The sequence below is a fragment of the Aphidius gifuensis genome, linkage group LG1 (assembly GCF_014905175.1).
Source record: "Aphidius gifuensis isolate YNYX2018 linkage group LG1, ASM1490517v1, whole genome shotgun sequence".
Classification (NCBI taxonomy): domain Eukaryota; kingdom Metazoa; phylum Arthropoda; class Insecta; order Hymenoptera; family Braconidae; genus Aphidius; species Aphidius gifuensis.
The window spans coordinates 2,664,503-2,688,469 of NC_057788.1; the positions used below are offsets into that span (position 1 = coordinate 2,664,503).

At 21.3% G+C, this 23,967-nt stretch overlaps 3 protein-coding genes across 3 annotated transcripts; 2 read left to right on the plus strand and 1 right to left on the minus strand.

Annotated features, from left to right (window-relative positions):
• Positions 1–594: 594 nt before the first annotated feature.
• LOC122860923 (trehalase-like) lies at positions 595–14,638 on the minus strand. The gene is made up of 10 exons (XM_044164996.1): positions 14,120–14,638; positions 10,690–10,806; positions 9,824–10,125; positions 9,477–9,655; positions 7,978–8,159; positions 7,168–7,417; positions 6,044–6,284; positions 5,659–5,858; positions 2,630–2,798; positions 595–1,541 (listed from the first exon to the last, which is right to left on the minus strand). Exons 1-9 carry the CDS (start codon positions 14,233–14,235, stop codon positions 2,670–2,672), a joined length of 1,716 nt encoding a protein of 571 aa, XP_044020931.1. The 5' UTR covers positions 14,236–14,638; the 3' UTR covers positions 595–1,541; positions 2,630–2,669.
• Positions 14,639–18,735: 4,097 nt separating this feature from the next.
• On the plus strand, positions 18,736–19,841 carry LOC122847842 (chymotrypsin-C-like). The gene is made up of 4 exons (XM_044145699.1): positions 18,736–18,778; positions 18,888–19,196; positions 19,361–19,629; positions 19,698–19,841. The coding sequence occupies exons 1-4, from the start codon at positions 18,736–18,738 to the stop codon at positions 19,839–19,841; spliced, it is 765 nt and encodes a 254-aa protein (XP_044001634.1).
• Positions 19,842–20,173: 332 nt separating this feature from the next.
• On the plus strand, positions 20,174–20,975 carry LOC122847843 (chymotrypsin-2-like). The gene is made up of 3 exons (XM_044145700.1): positions 20,174–20,228; positions 20,291–20,605; positions 20,698–20,975. The coding sequence occupies exons 1-3, from the start codon at positions 20,174–20,176 to the stop codon at positions 20,973–20,975; spliced, it is 648 nt and encodes a 215-aa protein (XP_044001635.1).
• The last annotated feature ends 2,992 nt before the right edge of the window (positions 20,976–23,967 follow it).

The window sequence follows — 23,967 nt, forward strand, 5'->3', positions numbered from 1 at the left end:
TTTTTGCAATATAGCTCTGTTTTATTATTAAATTCATTTACAAAAATCGAATGAATTATACATTTCGAAAAATTTAAATTCAGTGGCGATTGAATTCAACATTTCACTTTATTTTGTAAAATAAAAATTTTAAAAATTATTGATTTATTGTTTATCAATAATTTTACCAACATCAGGCAAAAAAATGATCATTAAATTAAAATAAATTAATGAATATAAGTTAATTATTAAAATAACATTCAAGCATGATAAACAGATTGATAACAGAGTCAGATTTGGGTCAATTTACCTTTTTTTTTTTCACTTCGATTCACTTGATTTTTTTATATTTTTTTTTTATTTATTAAAATATGTATAATCAAAAGGTTCCAGTTTGTTATTATTATTATTATTTTTTTATTCGTGACGTTGTGGTGAGGGATGAATCCAATTGAAAATTCAATCATAGACATTATTGATTTTCCTCCCATTTATTCTTCAGATATTTAAAAAAAAAAAAAAAAAAATGATTAAAAATATCTTTTTACACTCAAGAGACTTTTTAACAAATGTCAAATTTTTTTTCCAATTTTTACACATAAACACAATTAATTATTAATAAAATAAAAAATAATTTTTTAAATATTTTATTTTTTAAATACATTTTTAAATATTATATTTTACAATTATTTATAAATTAATTTTCATAATTCATACAATATTTATAATGATGAAAATAAACCTTTCAAGATAATTTATCTAATGAAAAATAATTAATAATAATTAAATTATCGTTAAGCAAATTTATTTAAATGAAACGAAAAAAAAGTAATAATAATATTTCACTAACTTAAATTAAAAAATACTGATAATAATGAATGCCTGTTTGAAGTTTAAACAGACTTACAATTTAACAGTTTAATAAAATAATAATAACTATTTGTTAATATAAATAAATTTAAAATATATATTTTTGTTTATGTTTTTTTTTAGTAGCTTAAATTAAATTAACAAGTGTTTTTTTAATATCCAAATATTCGAGGGAATTAGAGATTTTTAAAAGGAAACAAAAAAAAGAAAAAAATAGTAAAATTTAATGTGAATTTAAAAAGCTTCTAGTAATTTTGGCTGAACCATTATGAAATTTTGTAATCAAATAAATGGATGTGTGGTTTTTCCGACAATCTATAACTTATGCTTTTATGCTTTCAGATAAATTTTGTAGAATAAAAAAAATGTGAATAAAATAATAGTTATTTTCCTTTGGCTGTGAAAAAAACTATACACACATTTCCCTAATAAATTTGCTTGAATTTATATTTTTTTCTATTGATCTTATTTTATTTTAACATTTATTTATTTTTTTGTATTATTAGTCGAAGTCTAAAAATAATTTTTCTACTACGTTTATCTCAATTTTCATATATTTTCTTTTTTATTTTTTCTTTTCGTTGAGCTTTCAGTGTTAAAGCTGCTTCAATGTGACATTTTGAATATCACAGAATTGCACTATTTATTCTGAAAGACTAGATACTGACAGAGCAAGATGGTAAATCCATAGTCTGAAATAAAAAAAAAAAACATTAAATAAAACTATAAATTTAAAGCTAGAGTATTAGAAATAGAAAGAATTTGCATAGATTTATAGATGATCAAATTAATGGTGAGTGTAATCTCTATCAATGCTTGAGCTTTTTTATTTATTTATATTTGTGTAGAAAATATCTATACATTGAAATAAATTCCTGACGAAATATTTCTTGGAATTTTTCTCTATCATTCTGTTTAACTAATTTGGACTTTCTGGAATTGGCTTGATAAAAATGTAAAAACATATTTCCAGAATTATTTAAAGTTAAAAATGTAATAAAATTCTTAAAATTTTTATTACTTTGTTTCTACTCGAAATATAATAAATATTTCATTTTTTTTTTTTTCTACAAAAATGTGAAAAATCATATAAGAATTTACAAGAAAAAATTGAAAAAATTGTTTTTTTTTATTCTAAAAAATGAAAAAATTTACAATAAATATTTTTTAATTAAATACTTGAATGTTATTTGTATGATTTGATTGAAGAAAAAAATAAATAAAACAAGGCTAATCAAAATGAAATTGTAGAAAATTATTGACCTTGAGCTAGAGCAATTTTCTGTGACATGAAAAATAAAATATATATACATATAACACTTGTGATCTTTTTCTCTGTATAGCTCATCGTAGAAAAGCCAAGTTTTATGTCCTATGAAAAACTTTATGGGGCAAATATGTAAGCCTTTGGATTAAATCTGTGTCTTTGACGGCTTTGTCCACAAATCGTGATGAGTATAAATTTTATTATTGCATTTAAATTTGTATTTACTTTATGCAATAAAAATAAATTAAAACGTGTGAATGCATACAGTGTTTGTGTTAATTTAAAAGGACCAAATGAAATAAAATTAATAATAACAATAGCTCAGTAAAAAAAGTAACAGAATTTTTTAAAAATGATGAATATTTATTTCATTTTTAAATAACTATTTTTAGATATTTATTCGCCAAGGGATTTTTATTGATTAAATTCCAGATGAATGAATAAAAATTTGATCATCAAAAATTACATAAAATTATACTAGAAAATTCATAAAAAAATATGTAAAATACTTACAATAATAAGTTGGTTGGTTAAGTTGTAAAATTTATAAAATTTAATCTGATACTGTCATATTTGGATACATATCTAAAAATTCAAATACAACACCATTTGTCCAACCAAAACCTTCTTGTACTGGGTACTCTCCACCACCACCAAATTCACCAGGTTTAGCAGCATCATACTGTCAAAAAATAAATTAAAAAAAATAAATAATAAAATTTTAAAAATGGCAAAAAGTTTAATGAAGCATAAAAAAGGCAATTTTTATTAAATGAGACACATTTCACGGTTAATTAAAATAATATTTTGATTTACATTTGAGTTTTGCCTTTTTATTTTTAGCCCTTGAAATAAAATTAAATAATAATGATTGAATTAATCAGGTCACGTGGATATATTACATCAAAATTTAAATAGTTAAAAATTTTTTGAAAAGTTTAAGAAAAATAAGTTTATAAATTTATGCTAGATTTATAGACAATTTATTTATGTAAAAAATAAATTTTTTTTGTTTTTCATACGAAAATATCTTTTCTATATTTTTTATTGCTTGTAGTTTTTTTCTTTTTTTGGCATATTTAATGTCGAAAAAATTGAGAACAAAAAAGGTCAAATTTAGTTTATACACTATATATATTTCAAAAAAGTGTATCAGTCGATATATATGATTTTTTTTTTTTTTACATTCTTATTCAAATAAAGGGAATAAATAAAAGAGCAGAAAATTTTGTATGATTTGTAATTCATCGTAGGATGTCTCAAGGGAAATATCTTTATCTCGCGACAAATTCGAAAAAAAATAAAAAAGTAAAATCATTGTCATTCTTCCGTATTATTCAATTTTGAAATTTTTTTTTTTTTTATATTCACAAGTTAATTTAATAAAAATAATATAATAAAGTATAAAAATTGTCATATTTTTTACCCCAAAATGTAAAAAATAAAATAAATAATAATAAAAAGTTTGAAAAATTAATTATCGAAATTTTTTTCGCTTGGTTAATTTAACCTCGAGAATATATTTTGAGATTTTTCGAGAGTTTAATATTCATGATGGTGAATTTTCAGTGTGCCTAGTATTGTTAATCTCAAATGAGACGATTTATATTTCGCAAGACTGGCGTTTGTATTTATAATTAAAAAAAAACTTTGAATAATAAAACAAAGAAAAAAGATTAAAAGTTTTTTTTTTTTTCATTGACCTTAATTTTTCTTAATAATTTAACAATTTAAATTTACATCAAACAAATTTAAAACGAAAAATTTTATAAATAAATTATTGTCAATAAAAATTGTTAATAAATTAAAATTAATTGTTAAATAATATTATCAAAAAAATAAAATAATAAAAAAAAAGTAACTGGAATTATCGTGTTCATATGAACGACGTATAATTTTTGTCGGATCAAATAGGATCATCATAATATGTCACATTATTTATAAAACCATAACACAATTATTTTCGCAATTTATAATAATTTATTTATCCATAAAATAAATTATTATTATTACGTTACATGTATATAAAGTTATTAAAAAATAAAACTTGAAATAAATAATTGAGTTTAAAAATAGTTTCAACATGACTGTGTTTTATTAATTTTTGTTCAATTAAAATCAAACTCAGTGATGAAAATAAATTATCGATTGAGTTAATAATCGTTTGCGTATTTTTATATAATATTTACATGAATAATATAATATTTATTTTATGCAAATAACATTTTTTAAATTTCAATTATTATTTATATTGATTATTTATTTATTTTTTTTTCATTCAATCAATAAAATCAAGAATAATTCAATCTAAAAATTTCGCATTTTATAAAATTTTTTTATACGTATTATATTTAAATCTCGTTGAACAACTGTTATATTATCCTGACGAGAAATATATATAAAATTTTGGGTATATCCTCTTGAAGAAAAAAAAAAGAAAAATATATTTTTTTATACGAAAAAAGTTGTGTGTATTTTTACGTGACTGACACGTACCATAGAATCACCAAATTTGGTGTTACATTAGGGAAAAAATAGGGTTACCCATTTTTAAGAAAAAAAATAAATAAAATTTGTAAAAGTCAAGGATTTTTTTTTTCAACATGATCCCTTTCCTAAATATACATAAAAACTAAAAATAAAGAAAAAAAAAGTGTACTAAATTTTTTTTTATTTTCTTGTCGTGTATGAATTCCGGATATTTCTATCATATAATCTTGTATCTCGAGGGACAACTTTTTTTCACACCTGACACCCTTGCTATCGTTCCTTCGTTATTTATTTATTTTTTTTTTTTATCCCCTAATTTTTTTTATTAAAAAGAATTTTTCTTTTTCTCTTGTTGTACTAATTATTGTATCATATTTACTATTTTCCATTCAACTATAGATACAAAATTATGTATTAATTAAATAGATTTTTTTAAATTTAAAAAATTTTTATATCGAAATATAGATGAGTATTAAACTGACGATGTAAATATTTATCTTTGAATTTCAAAGATATCAAACAACATAACTCTGAGTGATTTATCAAATTTTTTACTAGTCGAATCACTCAATAAAACAACCCCTATGGAATATCAAAAAGTCAAGTAACTTTTCCCTCTGTATTATCTTTCCAATGTACTATCAAATATGTTGATTAGAAAATTATTAACAATGACAAATATTAGAAATTATTTTTTATATTCTTTTTCTTAATTGTTGTGATAATAAACATTATAAAAATACTAATTCAAGTGGTTAGACATTTATCTATATATAAATAAATTTTTGTTGAGATAAAATGTGATTATATATAAAGTTGATAAGATAAGCTGTTGCGATTTACAAAGTGAGCTAAAATCCAGGTGATTTTTAAATTTCAAAACTTTTAAAACTTTTCATGAATTATATCGTAAAATTATTCAACAAAAAAAAAAAAATATCTTCAAGAAATTGTCTCTAAAAAAATATTAAAAATAGGCTGTAGCTTAATTATGGCTCAATTTGTTGTTTTTTTTTTTTTAAATAAAAATAAATAAAATATATTATTTATACCTTTTCAAACATTTGATTGTAGTGTTTATAGCCAATGTAATTTGATCTTGTCCATCTGGTGGCTAATTCTTCAGCAGCAGTAAGTGCTGGTTCGCATTGTGTATTATAAAGTCCTTGAACGATAATCGATTGTAGAGGTGGCCAAGCATTTGGAGCATCCCACTGTTGTCCAGATGGATTAAGGGATGTTGGAACACCACCTTAATCAATCATAAAACCACATGTTAATATTATCATTATAACACTTATCCATGATTAAAATAACTTGATCAAATTTAAATAGAAAATTAAATTATTTACATGCTAGTTTTTATTTTTATAAGAGACATTTATTTTTAATTAATTTTTTTATTTTTATTTATTGTTTAATTAACAAATTACTCACCCAAAAAACCACCAATACCCTGAGTTTTAAGATATTCAACAGCTCTACTAGCATAAATTGATGACTTGCTTTTATCAAAACTTTTTGTATAAAGTGGAGTTAAATTTGTTGGGAAAAAACTTTTTCTTGGTTTTTGATTTTTTAAATCATAATCAAACCATATACCGGCTTCTTCATTCCAAAGCACTTCATTAATTGCCTCTTGATAACGAACAGCAATTTCTTTGTATTGTTTTGCTTTCTGAAATTTTTTTTTTCATTCATTAATTTAATTAAAAAATAATTTATTACATATCAAGCTTAATATTTACACTTATTATTTAAATTTATTATCAATAATTTTTAGTGGCAATAATGGATATATTGAATAAAAAAAAGGAAAAAAAATAATAACATTTGTAATTTATGAAAAAATCTTTAAATATAATTATTTTTCCAAAGGAAATTGCATTTTATCGTGCTTTGAATATTTCAAAATTTTTTGTATATGGATTATAATGTTGATTGTTATTATTATTTTTATTATTTTCAAGTTATTTAGTAAAAGCGATACATAGCTACGTGAGACGAAAGACAATATATATAAGAAAACGCTTTTATGAAATAAAAAAAAACCAAATAAAATAAAATAGGGTAAGAAGAAAATAAAAAAAAAAAAAATCACATAAATAGATAATGGAGAATGTTGCTTCGCGTGAGAAGTACAGCAATTTATTGTGGATAGAAAAAAAAAAAAAATTACAAGAATTTATCTCAATTGGAAGCAATAGTTAATTATTTAATTTACCTTGTAAACATAACGTCTTTTTGTTTTATTTTTATTAATATTATTTTGTTATCTATTTTATTTATTGAGTAAATTTAAATAGACATTAATGATAAAAATATATATCGGCTAATGAGATAAAAAGATATCAAATTTACCAATAAATATTTTAGCAATCTTGTGAATTTTAATGAGTCAAATAATATCTCAAATTTCAAAATACCCTAAATTCTCAAATTATCAATAATTATTTCTATACACTAATAAATTAATATCAAATTTTTTCTAATTAAAAGTATTAACTATCAATATCTTAATTAAAATTTAATGAGTATTTTAATTAAAATTGAATACTTACAAAAGTATTTTCGAGATATTCATTAAATTTACTGAGTTTTCTTGCGTTACGTTGCAAAAATGCATTGAGATCAACTGGGATGATATTTCTTGTTGATATATCAGTGAGATTACCAGCAGCATCATTGTGATTATTTATAAACCATCTTGAACTAAAATCCCATCCACTCTCTGCTCCAGCTTTCATCTCGTCGTAAAATGTTTGTTTTTCTTCATCGGTTTTAAAATACTGAGCACTCATATAATCTTCCCTAAACAAATAAAAAATATTTTTAATATTAATAAAGACAATATTTATTTGATTATTTAAATATAATAGCATGAAAAATTATAACTGTACAATTAACTAGGTAATTTTTTAACTCATAAAATAGGATTTTTCGTAGAAATATATTCAACGTATTTATTCACATTGTATAATATTTAAATAGTTAATTAATATATACCAAAAAATATAATAATTTTGTATAATATTAGCTTTATTACAAGATAAATATTAATTTAGGGAAATTGCAGAACATTGCCTCGTTGAGATTTAAATATTTTTAATTGTCTTATAACAAAGATAAAAAAAAAAATAGGAAATTTATCATGGAGGAAATGTTTGATGGTACTATGGTAGATTAAAAAAAAAAATATAATATTTAAATAATATACACATGTATATGTATATATTTTTGAATATATTTATTCGTATATTTTTCAACTGATAAAAATAAAATAAAAATAAAGTAGATTGTTTGTAAGCTTACGTGATTTTAAAACTCAATAAAATTTAAAATAAATATATAAAAAGTAGATAAAAACTTACCGATAACTTTCTGGACGTGGACCAAGACTTTTAACAAAATAACGTGCCATTCTATAAATTTTACCATTTTTATGAACATCAACTGTTTTTTCACGTTGGAAAAATGCAAATTCTTTTTCCAATAAATGTAAATTGTCAACTAAAAATTCTACATCGTTAGTAGCTTCAATATATTTTTCGACCTAAAAAAACAAAAAAAAAAAACACTATACATCTTCATTTGATTGTATCTAAAACATATGACAAATCTATATATTTATTGTTAAAGTACATGTTGAAAGTTTCATAGATATTCGAAATACCAGGAAATTCTCAGATTGCTTTGAACTGCAATGAAAGTTTTTCCAATACTTGCACAACGTCCAATCGAAATACTCAAGGGATTTTAAGTCATAAATTTTTCTGATATATCTAGTGTCAGCAATGACACATCAACTTGTAAACATTGACTTCAAAGTCAAAGAAAGATTTTTTATGCACATACATTTCGTAGTATATAGAAAAGATAAAAATTCGATATTTACAAATGAAAAAAGACAGAAAGACATTTGTAATTTACCAAGCATAAAAATAGAAAAAAATTCGAAATAAATTTAACCTTGTTATACTCGAGGAATTATATATTTTACTAAATGCTAATTAAACAATAAATAAATAAAAAATTTCTTCATTTTTTACTGTAAGAATAATCTGAAATTCAATTTATGAATTTTCAATTTATAGAAATGTATTCCGTTCATTAGTTTGTATGTAATTAACGAATAAAAAAATGAAATTTTCTTTCAACAATAAATTTAACATCGTTTCAAAAACATTTGTGCTATTTTTTTTATTTTATTAGATTTTTTTTTATAGTGATTTCTTTTCAGAATAATGCACTTGTAAACGTTATGAAAATTTCATTTTCTCTAATAACTTTTTATGTTTTATCGTTGAAAAAAAAAAAAAAATCTAAAAAAATAAGATTAATATTTTTGCAATAACTCAAAATATATATTTTTTTTTAAATTCATATTTTCAATGGATATTTGCATAATTTTTCTAAACAAAAAAAAAAAATATTTATCCAAAGGCTAGACTGAGTGAACGATGTAAAAAATAAAAAAAAATATCAAAAATTATGCGATTTTTAAGAGGTACTTTTAAAGGTATGAGGTTGCAGGACAATAGCCTTACATTTTTGCACTCTTGGGAAAGAAATAAAAAAAATAAAAGTATAAAAACACAGACACTCTCGACAGTAGTTGAGACTGCTATCAAGAGTCTCGTAAATTGACTCTATAAATGCTCTTTTTTTTTTTTTTTCCACTAAAAAGTAAAAGAAAAATAAAATTTTAAGAAATGTAGATGTGTTAACAGAATGTGAATGAGTGCAAATACCTTTGGGAAAAATATTTAACTCCCTTTTTTTCTTTTTTCATTATATTTTAATGTTAATTTTTAAATTACAATTCTTTTCATATATAATTTATAATAGTAATAATATTTTTAATGCTTACCATGGCTATTAAAAGAGGTGGTTGACTTCTCATTAGATAATAAACACGACCACCATTTGGAATAAATCCATAACGTTGTATCATTGAAAAAAAATTTAGCAATATTCCTTTAGCTGTTTCGTGCATACCACACAATAAAAGACCTTCAATTGTCCAGTAACTGTCCCAATAATAAGATTCTAAAAATAAATAAATATAAAATTAATTTACAGGATCTTTAAAGAGATATAATAAATTGATTAAAAATTATTTAATAATGATTAGTATTATCTAAAGTATTGACAATGTTTGTAATAATTTTTATTTTTTATTTTGTATTTAATTGTGAAAAATAAAACAAAACAAACCTTCAAATCGTCCACCGGGTACAATAAATCCATGCTCAACTGGAATAAAACTGTGTCTAGTTGGATTGTCTAAAACTTTAGGTGACATTTGTCGTGCCAATGTCTTCCAAATGTAATTCAAATCTGTAAGCCAGTCACGAAAATCTCTGTCTGCAATTCTCTCAAGTATTGGAGGATACATGTACATATCCGGTGGTGTCCATGGCATTATTTCTTTTGATCTCTCAAAATTATCATTAATAAATGTTCTCAATTGATCACGGCTTGGTTTACGATCATTTTCCACCATTAATTTTTCAAAACTGTTTTTATAATTTTTAAACAAATTTACATTAGCTAATATAGATCAATTTTTACATACATAATTTATTTGGAAAATTTTTTAATCTTGTGATAAATTGATGTGAAAATTTATACAATTTATTGGTTTTATTTTTTTTGGGATAAACTTTTTTTTTTTTTTTTTATTGAATTTTAGTTGTACCCATGAGAATATTTATAACTTTGAAATAAAAAAACAAAAAATTGATTGAATTATTTATAAGACATTTGACAGTTTTAAAAGATGATGTGTCAAATGAAAATTTAAATGTAAAAATAAAAAATTTATTTGATTTTAGATTATTGCATATTTTCTATGGCTTTTTTTTTAATGAATATTATCTCAGTGAATGTGTAGTAAATAAATCAAAGTGTTCATAGAGTGACAAAAAAAAATGAAGAAGAAAAAAGTTGTCTAAATTGGCAACAGTATATTCACTTGCAGCTTGCACAAATATATTTTATCTACATCTTGATTTGAATCAATTTATTTCATATAGTATTTACTTTGTAGTATTAATTTTTTTTTTAAATTTTATACTTACTTTGCTAAAGTCACAGATGGATCATGCTTTTGATAAAGATCTACGAAACTCTTGCTGTCATTAAAAATTTGGGATAATTGTATTGTTTCCAGTAACTCTCCATGACAGTAAATTGGACTAAGATTAAAAACAAAAAAATAAATAATTAAATAAACCAATAAAAAATACATATTTTTTTTTTTCACAATAACTAATCATGATTTATAAAATATCATAAAACTCGATATGTTTTTCACATTTCCAATGAAATTAATCTAGGTCATCGCATTTTTTTTTTTTTCCAAATCGAATATTTTGATACGAAAAAAAAAATAAAATAACTATTTCAAAATACACTAAAAATATCATAATAAAATTTTTAATTATATTATTTAAAAATAGAAAAATAAAAACCAAAAATTTTATTAGTAAAATTGTCGGTTAATAACAATGAAAAACAAAAAAAAAAAAAAAGATATTTCTAAGCTTGTTGGATTTTTATTATTTGCTGTAAGCTTTGACAATAAAAAAAGTTAATAAAACGTGAAAAAAAAATTTGAATGTATTTTAATCATCATTCTAGTCTATGCAATTTAAAAAAAAAAAAATATCAAATAATAACGAGTGTAAAAATGAAAAAAATAAAAAATATAAATTAATAATTTTTCAAGTTATTATTATATATTTTTATTTTATGGATTAATTTTATAAAAGTCATTTAAATTCTGTGATAAATTTTACATCTATTTCGAGCTTACTTGCAATTTTTCGATTAAAAAAAAAAAACAAATAAAGAAACAATCAAGAGATAAGATAATATTGTACAACTTCATTTATCGATTTCGAATTTATTATTTTTTTTTGTTGAAAGGTGTGTCATTTTCTCGTGATTCAAAGATATTTAATCATTTGACATTGAACCAATTACTCATGATTCTCAAGATTTGCTAAATAAACTGGGTCATCGACAGGGTTATTTGGAATTGCGTCTGACCTTTAGACACTGACCAATCACAAAAAAAAATATCTCAAAATAAACAAGAGTCAAGATCTATATGTATTTCATTTTGTGATCAACTAAAAAAATATCTCTGTTTACAGTCTATGTTTATGTCTACTGTCATAAAACTAATGAGAAAAAATAAATAAATATAAAATTAATCATTCGAAATGATATATAGCTACAATAGTAAAATCGAAATTTTTAAATAGAAAAATCCAGTCAGTACTTTAATCAGCCTGTTAATTAAATCTTCAAATAATTTTTTGTGATTATAAAATTTCTCATTTTTATATACGCATGTAATAGACAAAATAAATATACAATTGTTGTTTTAATTTATTTTTTTTTCAATGATAAAAATAATATTTATAAATCCATTCTGTATTTTTTTATTGTGACAAATCGAATAGTTCGGATTGTAAACGAATGAGGGTTAAAAAATATTGGACAGAAATAATTTATCTCTGAGGGTTTCGACGAGTTGTTACTGAAAGCTTTATAATTAGTCAGTCTATCGGTGATATCACGAGGATTTGACTGACAGTAAAAGTCAATTATCTACTATGTTGTATTTGCAAAAAAAAAAATAAAAAATAAAAAACAATGAAAAAGAAACTAATAAACCTGAAAAACTTTTTATTTTTCAATTTTAATTTTCTAATTAACAAATAATATAATTTTTCAATTATTTTTTTTACATTAAGCATTTGTCAATTGTTAATAAAAATATTTTCTTCATATAGCATTTGTCAAATAAATTTTGATTTAAAAAAAAGAAATTTTTTCTTGACGGAAGTTGAACGAGTAAAAGAAAAACTTTTTCGATAAGATGAAAACATTTGTTGTTTTTTATTTTTTCTATACTGTTTATATATGTTATTTATTATATTTTTTTTTTCAACATTTTACTTTTTTTGTATTGATTCTATTCATTTTGCTATTTTTTTTTTGTTTGGTATACAAACTGATATATTTTTTACGCGTAAGAAATACGACGCCAAAAGTGTATGTGATTTGAAAGTGTGTCACTATTTCACATAAGGGAGAGAAAAATTCAATCCATCAAAATATCCTTTTCGTGAATTTTTTTTTTTATTTTTTTTTCTCCTCAATTCAATGGAGAAACGTATGAATAATTGTATGGATTTTTTTTCTCATGCGTTATAAGTTATGTTTCATAACATATATCAATAAAAAAAAAAATGAAAAAACAAATTGATGTATAATTATAATTCGAAAAAATTGACAGACAAAAAAAGTAAATATTTTTTTCGATTTGACAAATTTATTACAGTTTGTATTTGAATCAATTATCATTTTTTTCTCGCGCAAGCTTAATGATAAAACTACTGTTTGTAAACGACCCGAGTTGATAATTTTTTTTAATGACACATAATCAGTAAAAGAACATCAGCAGCCTGAAATATTTATCTATGGAGACACAATGACGCGACAGTATTTGATTTATATATTTTTTTTTTTTTCTGTATTTTTAAAAATATCATAATTGTGAGATCGAAATATTTTAAACCAATCCTCCCCCTTGTTAATAATAAACTGCATAAATTTATAACTGATAAACGAATTACGAAATATTGTATAGACACAAGTACATGTGTTTTTTTTTTTTTTTTTCAATAAATTACTATTTTTTTTATCACATCAAATTTCATCATAGAAAAAAGTTTTTTTTTTTTAAATATTCTACAACATATATTGAATCGAAATTCGTTGTTTCTATTTTACTATCAGTTTTCTTAAAGAAAAAAAAAAGACCATTCATCTGTAGACAAAAAAAAAAAAAAATGATAAAAATATAAAAAACGGGTTTTTACTGATAGGCTTATCTACAGGCGCCTATATTTGATAATACAGACGATAATAATTTGATTAAAAATATTGATATTATTATTTACATAGTAATTTATTAATTTACTATTTAAATAAATTTTTTAATAATAAATTAAATTCATTATAAACAAAATAAGCTTTATAAATTAAAAAAAAAAATTAATCTAATTATTAAAATATTGATTATTATTATTGATTTTAATTATATATAAAAAAAAAATTTCCATTCTTTGTTTATAATATTTTAATGTCATTGACATTTTTATTTGTTTTTTATTTATAATTATCATTAACAATAGTAATTAAACATTGTAAAATAAATAAATTAAATTAAATAAATGAAATTAATTTTGTAATCTTAAGTAACTGTTGCATCATGAAATTTTTAAATACTTAAAATAGTAATAAATAAAAAACTAAATAATTAAATTGGAAAATTTATACAAAATTATTAATATTTTTAATATTATTTATTTATTTGCTTAATTGATTTAATTAGTTAATTTATTTATAATTTTTTTTCAAATTTTTAACTGATATTTTATGAATTTATTCATAAGAAAATTAATAAAATAATTAAAATAAAAACAATCTTACCTGTCACAAAGATCAGTATCATAGTAATCAGATGTATCAGCACGTTTTTTAATAACAGAACTATCGACATTGTAAAAACTGATCAACAAAACAGTCAATAAATAAGTAAAAAACATTTTACAAATTTATTTTTATATTCTTCTTTTTTTAATTATTAGTTTTTTTTTATTTTTTGTTTGTTGAAACTTTTTTTTTTTAATAACTTTTGAACTTGAATAGTTCAAGTTAAGTGAACTTGAAAATATTATATAATTTATTTAGTACATATAGACATAATTTTTGCTGTACAAATATTAAAAGTAAAATTAATTTGACTAAAAAAAAATTCAATTGTTTAAATTTTTCTACTATTGAATAAAATAAATTCGCTATATTTTAATGTTGATAAAATAAAAATTTGGAAATGATCAATTCAATGATTCGAATGAGCCTGACGCTCCAAATCGAAATGGCTCACTGAAGTTTAAAGCTCGGACAGTTGTATATATATATCACTCCCGGAATTGATAAGACTCGTATGACCAGTGGTAGAATGTTTGACTTGAAAAAATAAAAAAAAAGAAAATTTATCATTCATTGAATAATGATTACAGAACAATCCCAATGATAATTTTAATTACAATGCAAAAAACTTACTTGCCTTGATAGAAAATAAACAGTTTATAAATTTTTTTTTTAAAATTTTCCTCTATATTTAATTTTTTTTTGTATATATTTTTAAGGAAAAATTTATAGTTTTATTCAACTATGATAATTGCAAGATACAATGATAATTTTCAATGATTAATTTTGTATATATAAATATTAAAAATATATATTTTCAATACTTGATTTTTTTTTTAAATCGAATTTATATTTTCATCAGTTGGTTTTTTAATTTATAGTCGATAGTTTAGATGTGTTTTATGAGACTAGTGCATTAGATAATAAAAGTGCATTTTGATGTTTTCAAATTTGTTGATTAAGCTTATAAAATATTGCATTTATTTTTCGACAAGTAGGTGGTAAAAAAAAATCATACATTTATTCAAAACGATTCTATTTTGTGACAAAAAATAAAAGAATAAAAAAATCAACAGAAATATGCTTCTTTTTTTTAAAATAATTAAATGAATTTTTTTTTTTTTCTTTTTAATTTTTAATAGTTAGAATAACGAGCGACTTGATAATTGTCATATTTCTTCAATCTTCATTACGAAATATTTTTTCTATTTTTAATATCAAAGAGATGAATGAATTATATTTAAAATATTTTTTCATAATAATAATCACTTGTCGTAAATCACAGTTTGATGAAATTTTGATAACTAAAATACTAATAATTTTTTTTTAATTTTCATTGTATTATTTTACAAAAAAAAAAAAATATATATATATATTCATAATTTTCACGATCAACAAATAGTTATGACTTGAATACTGTCAAGGTTCACAAAAAACAATCTGGCAATTAGGCTATCAAATATATTAATCACAAAATTGTTTGTTTTTATTTATTTGATTAGATAAATATTGGCATTTAACAAGATAATAACTGTTAATGGAAAAATACAATCACTTTTATTGCAAATAATAATTATCTTTTCTTCACAAAAAACAATTGATTATCGAGTATTAAATATATAATTTTTTTCAATAATTGTGAAAAATAAAACGCGTGTGTGTTAACTGGATAGTCGACAAAGGTAAACTAAAATTTTATTTATGAAAAATCTATGGGACCACCTGTTCACTGAATCATCAAAACTTAGCTTCAATGCCGAAATGAATAAATAAATAAATAGTTTTACATGTTCGATTGTCAAAAGAATTCAAGTGTCGACAAGAAAAATTAAATATTTTATTTTTTTAGGATACTTATTACTTAGAGAATAAAAAAAGTATTAATATTTCCAACAGATAATTAGGTATATATGATATTAAATTATAAATAGAAAAGAAAATTTAAAATTGTAATTTAATTTGTTGAAAAATATAAATTTATTTTGAAATTCAATAAAATAATTTATTAATAACAGGAAAAAAATAATTATTTATTTATTTTTTTTTCCTTTCAAGATACATCATGTTTGACAAATAATTATATTAATTATTTTGAATATATATTTATTGAGACAATTGTATATCCTACTAAAATTATGAGTCTCGAGACAATGAATTTTTTTTTTGTCAAAGAACAATTAATTTGCTTTTTTGTCAAGAACAATAAATTGTTTTTTTTTTTAAATTTATTTGAATGTTCACGTCATTTATACAGATGTTTGTGAATTAGAAAAATTGAATTATATTTTTATTGACTTTTAAAAACACCAGAAGGTCACGATCAAGTATTTTTTTTTTTTAAATTTTTTCATATCTCTTTGACTATAAATTTTCAAATATTCATTGACAAGTGTTAAAAAGTATTGAGTTACGATCAACTGTTGATTTATTTGAATTTTGATGTCATAATTTTTTTATTTTATCGATTCTAAAATTGACAACAAAAAATAAAATAAAAGTGTGATTAAAATTTCATAATAATCATTAAATAAATAGCAAAATTAAAAAATTCTTTCGCTTATCTCATTAATTTTATCATGAAAAATAAATCAATATAATTTACAATTTTTTTTACAAAATATATACAAGATAATTTACTGACAATGAATATTTTTTTTATATATTTAAATTATTTATTTACATTTAAACTGCATTTGATAAAATGCATCATACGAAAATTTGAATATATAAATATGGTAAATATTTTGACTCAAAGACGTATATTTAAAAAGCTGATAAAATAATTATCGCGTTTAATGAAAGCACATCATAAACATTACATTATTATTTATTCTTTTTAAAAATATTTTTACTATTTAGTTGTAAATCTATTTACAATTTCTATAACATTGATTATTAATTTAATTGGATAATAAAAATGAAATAAATTTTTTTAATACTCATATAGTTTGTTTTAAATTTTACAACAAAAAAATAAATAGTAAAAGTAATTAAATAATTATATTTTTATTTAATAATAATATAATGATAAAAAGTACTTTTTATAAATATAATTGGAATAATTTTTCAGGTACAATCATGAAGATTCAATGAACTCCGGAAATGCTAAGTGATATGCACGACTGGATGTGACAACTGGTGATGTCTACTCCAAATAGATAAAAATAATAAGATATACGTATATTCATGTTTCAAATTGATGCATCAATTGCATCACAATTTTTTTTTTATATATATTTCAGGCTTATTTTTATTTCAATCAAATAGAATAATCAAAATTTAAATATTTAAAAAAGGGAGAAAAAAAAAAATATACACCTGAAGTTATATTTGAACACCTTGTCTGTTAATTTTTTTTCAACAGTGTTATTGATTATTTTAAAATTCAAATAACCGCTCGAATACACTTTGTAAATCAAATCATTAAAATTTCTATAGAGAAATTCATTTTTTTTTTCGGTAGAACACGTTGATAGAATATTTTAAAAAATTTAAAAAACAAATTCAATGTGAGAAAACTTTTAAAATAATTTTTATTTCTTACAATTCTAATTATTGAAAAATTTATTCTCAGTATTGAATATTTTAACGTTGATTGTTAATTCGTTTTTTTTTTTTAACAAAAAAGAATTTGGCGTTAAGGGCAAATACCACCAAGCATAGAACAAGAAAGTGTTTGGTTGTCCTTCACTTGTTCTTTGCCAGGTAGTATTTGCTCCAAACAGCGAATGGATTTTTAATTGATTCAATTTAATGGTTGAAATGAAAATAATCAACATGCGCAGAACTACATTTTTAATGCAACATAGAGGTCGTAATAACTCCATTAAAACATAAGTTTCACTGTGCTATGAACTCAAGACCACAAGCACCATAGGCATGGAGCTTGCCTCCTTAACCACCAGGCCACTTGATAATATAAACACCAATAAAAACGGTATAAGAACGAAGACAATATTTGATTAATAATTTAAAGTCTTTTTTTATTTTTTTTAAAACACCTTGAGTACTAAATAATAGACAAACTTTAAAATTTTTAACGCCTTCTCATTACTAATTCTTCAACTATAATTTTTTTGTTTTTTAATTAAAAAAAGATATCATTAATATGACAAAGAGTTTTTTCAAATATTCTCAGTAACTCAGTCACTCATTATTATCATATAATTTTTTTTCAGAGTATTTTGACTCAGAAAAATTTCATCACAATGACAATATTGAATTTCATTTTTTTCTTTCAAGTCAATAAAAATGCATCAAAATAAAAGTAAAACTCTTTTTTTACCCATTAATTTTTTTATAAAAGCCATGGATAAAACAAAATAAAAAACTGACATTAGAATAAAAATTAATAGTAAAAAATATTTTCATATAAATTTAATTGTTATTTTAATAATGAAAAATAAATTCAAGATGTGGAATTGTCTAAAATTCAATGTAATAAATCACGTCATGCTAAAAGATATAAAATGAGAATTATTTACTCTATAATTTTTTATTTGTCAAATAAAGATAATTAAGTAACCGAGAACTGCTCTATTCCAAATTGAGTAGAATATTATTTCACCCAAGTAGATTATAATAAGAGTTTAATATTAATTATTCATACAACCATGATTCTAAGCTTCATAACATGTTTGAATATTATAATTTCCGGTAAGTTTTATTTTCTTACTATCAACCATTATCTAATAAAAATTTATAAAAGCCATTTATATCCATTTGTCAACACTTTTCATAAAATTTATTTAATTTTTAATTTAAGTGGTATATGGAAATTTATCTAGTAAAATTTATGGTGGAGAAACATCTACTATATATAGTCATCCTCATCAAGTATCAATCCAACTTCATGATTACCATACTTGTAGTGGTTCAATTATTTCTAACAGACATATATTAACTGCTGCTACTTGTGTGACTTCTGAACAAAATGTATATTATGGAAACATTCAAGTATTGAGTGGAACAAATGATCTCATGAGACAAGAAGAACATTCCAAAATTCATCGAGTTGCTTATATTATACTTCATGAACAATACAATCCATATGTCAATTGGATGAACGATATAGGTGAGAATTTATAAAATTTTCGATATTTTTTCAACTTGATCTTTTTCCACTTATAATTAGAAAAATAAGAAGAAAAAAAATGATAAAAGCATTGATGTATTGTCATGTTTTTTATACATTAAAATTAATTTTTTTTAAATGAATATTTTTGTTTTTTAATACAGCAATTCTTGTATTGGAAAAACAAATTCCATTATTAATGGGAATACGTGCAGCAGTTTGTATGCCACCACAGAAAACATCATCAAATAGTTATTATACCACAGGCTGGGGTATAAATCCATCTACTAAAATTATTTCAAGATATCTACAACAGATTCACGTCAAAAGTATTTCTTCAGGGCTATGTCAAAAAAAATACTATAAATTTGAATATCTTTATACAACACAGCACTGTTTTATACCTTTGTTATCAACATCAGGTATCAGTCAGGTAATTAAATAATCATTGTTTATTAATAATAAATATTAATTAAATATATTTTTCATTAATTTTTTTAGGGTAGCGCTGGTAGTCCTGTAATGTTTGGACGAAAAATAGTTGGAATTATTTCACTTGATTCTCTGGACATCAGACAACCAATTATTTATACTCATGTTTTTGAATATATCAATTGGATTGAACAAATGAAAGAAAAAATTTAATTTAAAATTTTTTTAATTTAATTATTATTTTTATTATGTGAAAAATATAAATTTTTTTAAAATTAAAATTCAAAATATGTTTGTATAATTTCACGGTAATTTTTTTTCTTATTTTTTTGATATTTGTCAAATTTTAAAATTTATAACACTAAATTTTATAATTTCAATGTAACTTTTATCACACTATCATGTAAATAAGATTAAAATTTTTTTTATCAAGTCAATAAAGATATGAATTTAAGCCAAATTAATGTACAAAATTTTTATTTTAAACTGGTATAGAAATTAAGCATAACTATTTTATACTTTATCGAGGCTGTTATATTTGAATAATGTTTTCAAGTAGAATATTATGTTTAATATTTTTATCATTATATTTAATAATTGGTAAGTTTTATTGTTGTCATTATTGTTATTGAGAATAATTTTTTTTTAATTTTCATTGATAGTTACAAATGGAAAATCAGCAAATAAAATATATGGTGGAAAAACAGTTAAGATTGAAGATTACCCATATCAAGTATCTGTGCAAATTCGAGACGTTCATCTATGTGGTGGTGCAATAATATCAACAGATCATATTTTAACATCTGCAAGTTGTATTTTAGCTGAGCGAAATGTTGTTTATGGAAATATTCAAGTTTTGAGTGGAACAAATGATCTTATGAGAGAAGAAACATCAAGTCTCTCGGAAATTCACGAAGTTGCTTATGTTATATTTCATGAAAAATACAATCCACATCAAAGTTGGGTTAATGATATTGGTAACACACTCAACACTCAATAATTAATTATATATTTTAATTCAAAAAAATAATAATAAATAACATTTTTTTAATTATTTATAAATGTTTAGCAATTTTAAGATTAACTTCAAGAATAATAATGACTCATGTGCAATTCTTGGCTCATGTTTCAACTCTAAATTTACGTTCATCTGATCTTTATTTAACTGGTTGGGGTAAAGATCCAGTATTTGATCGTATGATGAGATATCTTCAACATACTGATGTCATAACAATTTCCTCAAAAACCTGCAATAATAAATATTATAAGCAGCTGATGTTTAATCAAGCACAACACTGTTGCTCACCAAGATCAAAAACAACTTATATAATCCAAGTAATTATTTAAAAAATATATTCAAAATTTAAATTAATCTATTTTTAATTAATAATAATTTGTTCAGGGAAATTCAGGGAGTCCTGTTATGCTTTCTCACAAAATTGTTGGAATTATTTCAATCTACTCATTGAATCCTGATCATCCTGTTGTCTATACTCGGACTTTTTATTACATCGGCTGGATGAACAATATCATTTTGAATTATTAATTTTTTTTTTTTTTTAAATATTAATAATTTTATTATTCAGCAAAATTTTAATAATTTGTAATTGAATAAACAATAAAAAAATTTTAAAATAAATTCAAGTTGAAATTCAGTTGACACTTTTCATGTATAATATCATTTATTTTTTATTATTATTATTCAAGATGCTTTAGTGATATACTTGAAATATATATTTTTATTTTTTTTCAAATAAAACGATGCGTACTTGAAAACCCTCTTATCCATCATTTTGTTGTCAGAAGATGGTTTCTTTGTAGTCGAAAAAAAACAGACACTTCAAGTCTGCGTATACCATGACCATTAAATTTTTTGTTTTTTAAATTGTAAAATATTGTTGGTTTAATTTTATTTAATTTAAAAAATATAAATGAAATAATTGATTAAATAATATAAAATTGTAATATTGATTTTGTTAAATTAAATGATATATTTTATTGTTTTTGAAAAACACTATTGAAATGTATATATATATTTCCATGACCTTTTTAAAATAAATTGTCGAGAAATTCAATCAACAAGTGGATTACTGTTATCAGTCAGCTGAAGGTCAATACTTGAATCAATTTTGTTTATATTCAACCAAGCAATACACACGATACAAAATTCATTGAACAATAAATTTATAAAAAGTATTATCTTCAAACCAAAGTGAATAAGATAACAACGATTTTTTTTCTTGATGAAAATTTATTGAGTCTACTCAACATTGTAAGTAAAAATAGAATGACAATAGTGTTGTTGAATTTATTATCTATATAAATAATAAAATTAGCGCTGAAAAAAATGCAAAAATGTCATTAAAATTTAAATAATAAAAATTTTTATTGTCATATTTTCAAAATTATATAAAAAATTTATTTCAATAATTTCTTTTGCGAGTTTTTTAAATTCATGATGCATTAGTTGATAAAAAACTTATCAATTTCGTTATAGAAAAAAGACACTTTAAATACGATTTATTTTAATATTTATTTTTATTTTTATGCAATCAGTGAAAATGTGATGACTTTGAAGATGCATCAGGTGCTGAATTGTATAATCGTAAAATTATTTTGTCTGCAATATAGAGAGAAAAAAAAATAATGAAGATGAGTTTTTATGACAGTTTTACTAATTTAAAAAATATGTTTTTTAATTTTTTTATAATTTTAATTGTTATATTTAAAATAAAGAGTTATATGTCGATAAAATAATTTTTTTTTTCAAAGATTTAAAACGTCTGCAAGTGACTGAAAAAATTATTAAATGCTTATTAAATCCAGTATGAATTTGACAAGTCATTCGTTTGCACTCATTCAAGTTATCGGAAAAAAAAATCATCATTAATAATAATTTAATATAATAATTAAATTTTTTCATGAAATTCAATTTTTATGTCAATCAGATTTAGAATGTAAATAAGTAAACAGTACAAGCGAGCTTTTGTTTTTTTCAGTTTGTCATGAATGAAATAGAATTTTTTAAATGAAATGGATTTTTTAAGTAATGTATTATTTAAAATGTTTTAATTCGTAATTTTTTATTCTTGAATAAATTTATCAGCTGAAACTTCAGTACATATATGCTTCGATATAATTAAAATTAAAATAAGTGTAATAGACAATTTTTTTTGAAGGCTTTATCTATCAAAATCAATTACATAAAATTTTTTTATATTTTAAAAAGAAGTTTGCCATCTTTTGGCATTTTCTTTTATATGCTAATTATTTTTATCCAATTTTATATATTTAAATAACAAATTAATTTACAAACAATAGTTATATACTAAAAATACAATTAAAAAAAAAAAAAAAATCTATCATAATACCAAAATCCAACAAAATTTTTTATTTTTTAATAAATTGCCAATTAATTTTTTGACGAAGGTATAAAATTTTTTGATTTCAATTAATTCGTATACACCTTCGTACAAGTATAGAACAAAATGATATTGATTTTATTTTGATATAAATATTGAGTCAATTTTACCCAACGATAATAAATCATTTTAGTAATTGAACAATTAAAATATAGCATCATTTGAAAGTTGGATTTGTTAAAACTAAAATATGTTATTGTGAATATATAAGGTAAATTATATAAATCGGAGCATGTACTAAAACAACGTGTAAACCTTAATCAAGATACAAGTTAAATTATAGCAGATGTTACGTGCAATACAATATTGTCTGTTTTATTTATATATTTTATGTTTCAAAGTTCTTGTTACCTTTGATCTTCCGGTATTGTCACGATAAATCCAAAAGGATAAAGCCCATTAGTCATTGTTGCTTTTTGAGTCTACACTCAATGACTTTGACTCAAAGGATATCTTTTTTTTCGTTTTTCAGGCTCAAAGAGCCTGAGTGAGTAAATCATTAAGAAATAATAATACAAGCTTTATTTTTTTATGTATAAAATAATTAAATAAATCAAATTTTTCAACAAAAATCAATATTAATTATTTTCAAAGCAAAAAAAAATACACATATTCAAAAAAAAATTAAAAAATATTCATAAAATTTTTATTTTTAAAACAGTTGTAATTTTTTATAAATTTAAATTTTTTGGATTTGTCTACCGAAAACTGAAAAAGGCTTTCTAAACTAATTTTTACATTTATTAATTATCAAATTAAATAAAAAAATAAATTTAAATTCAAAAAAATAGTTAAAAAAAAAAATTGAAAATATATTTTAGAATTTTTATTTGTATATGCAGTTTATAAATAAAATAAATAAAATTCATAAATAAAAAAAAAAAATGAATAAATAAATAAATTATATCTCATATAGT

Bases quoted from the DNA above. Each gene is read 5' to 3' on its own strand.
- LOC122847842 (XM_044145699.1), top strand. From the start codon at position 18,736: ATGATTCTAAGCTTCATAACATGTTTGAATATTATAATTTCCG. The intron at 18,779-18,887 runs GTAAGTTTTATT...TTTTAATTTAAG, and splicing joins TTTGAATATTATAATTTCCG to TGGTATATGGAAATTTATCT. The intron at 19,197-19,360 runs GTGAGAATTTAT...TTTTTAATACAG, and splicing joins CAATTGGATGAACGATATAG to CAATTCTTGTATTGGAAAAA.
- LOC122847843 (XM_044145700.1), top strand. From the start codon at position 20,174: ATGTTTTCAAGTAGAATATTATGTTTAATATTTTTATCATTATATTTA. The intron at 20,229-20,290 runs GTAAGTTTTATT...TTTCATTGATAG, and splicing joins ATCATTATATTTAATAATTG to TTACAAATGGAAAATCAGCA. The intron at 20,606-20,697 runs GTAACACACTCA...ATAAATGTTTAG, and splicing joins AAGTTGGGTTAATGATATTG to CAATTTTAAGATTAACTTCA.
- LOC122860923 (XM_044164996.1), bottom strand. From the start codon at position 14,235: ATGTTTTTTACTTATTTATTGACTGTTTTGTTGATCAGTTTTTACAAT. The intron at 9,656-9,823 runs GTTTGTTTTGTT...ATTTATTTTTAG, and splicing joins ACCCGGTGGACGATTTGAAG to AATCTTATTATTGGGACAGT. The intron at 2,799-5,658 runs GTATAAATAATA...ATTTTTTGACAG, and splicing joins ACAATCAAATGTTTGAAAAG to TATGATGCTGCTAAACCTGG.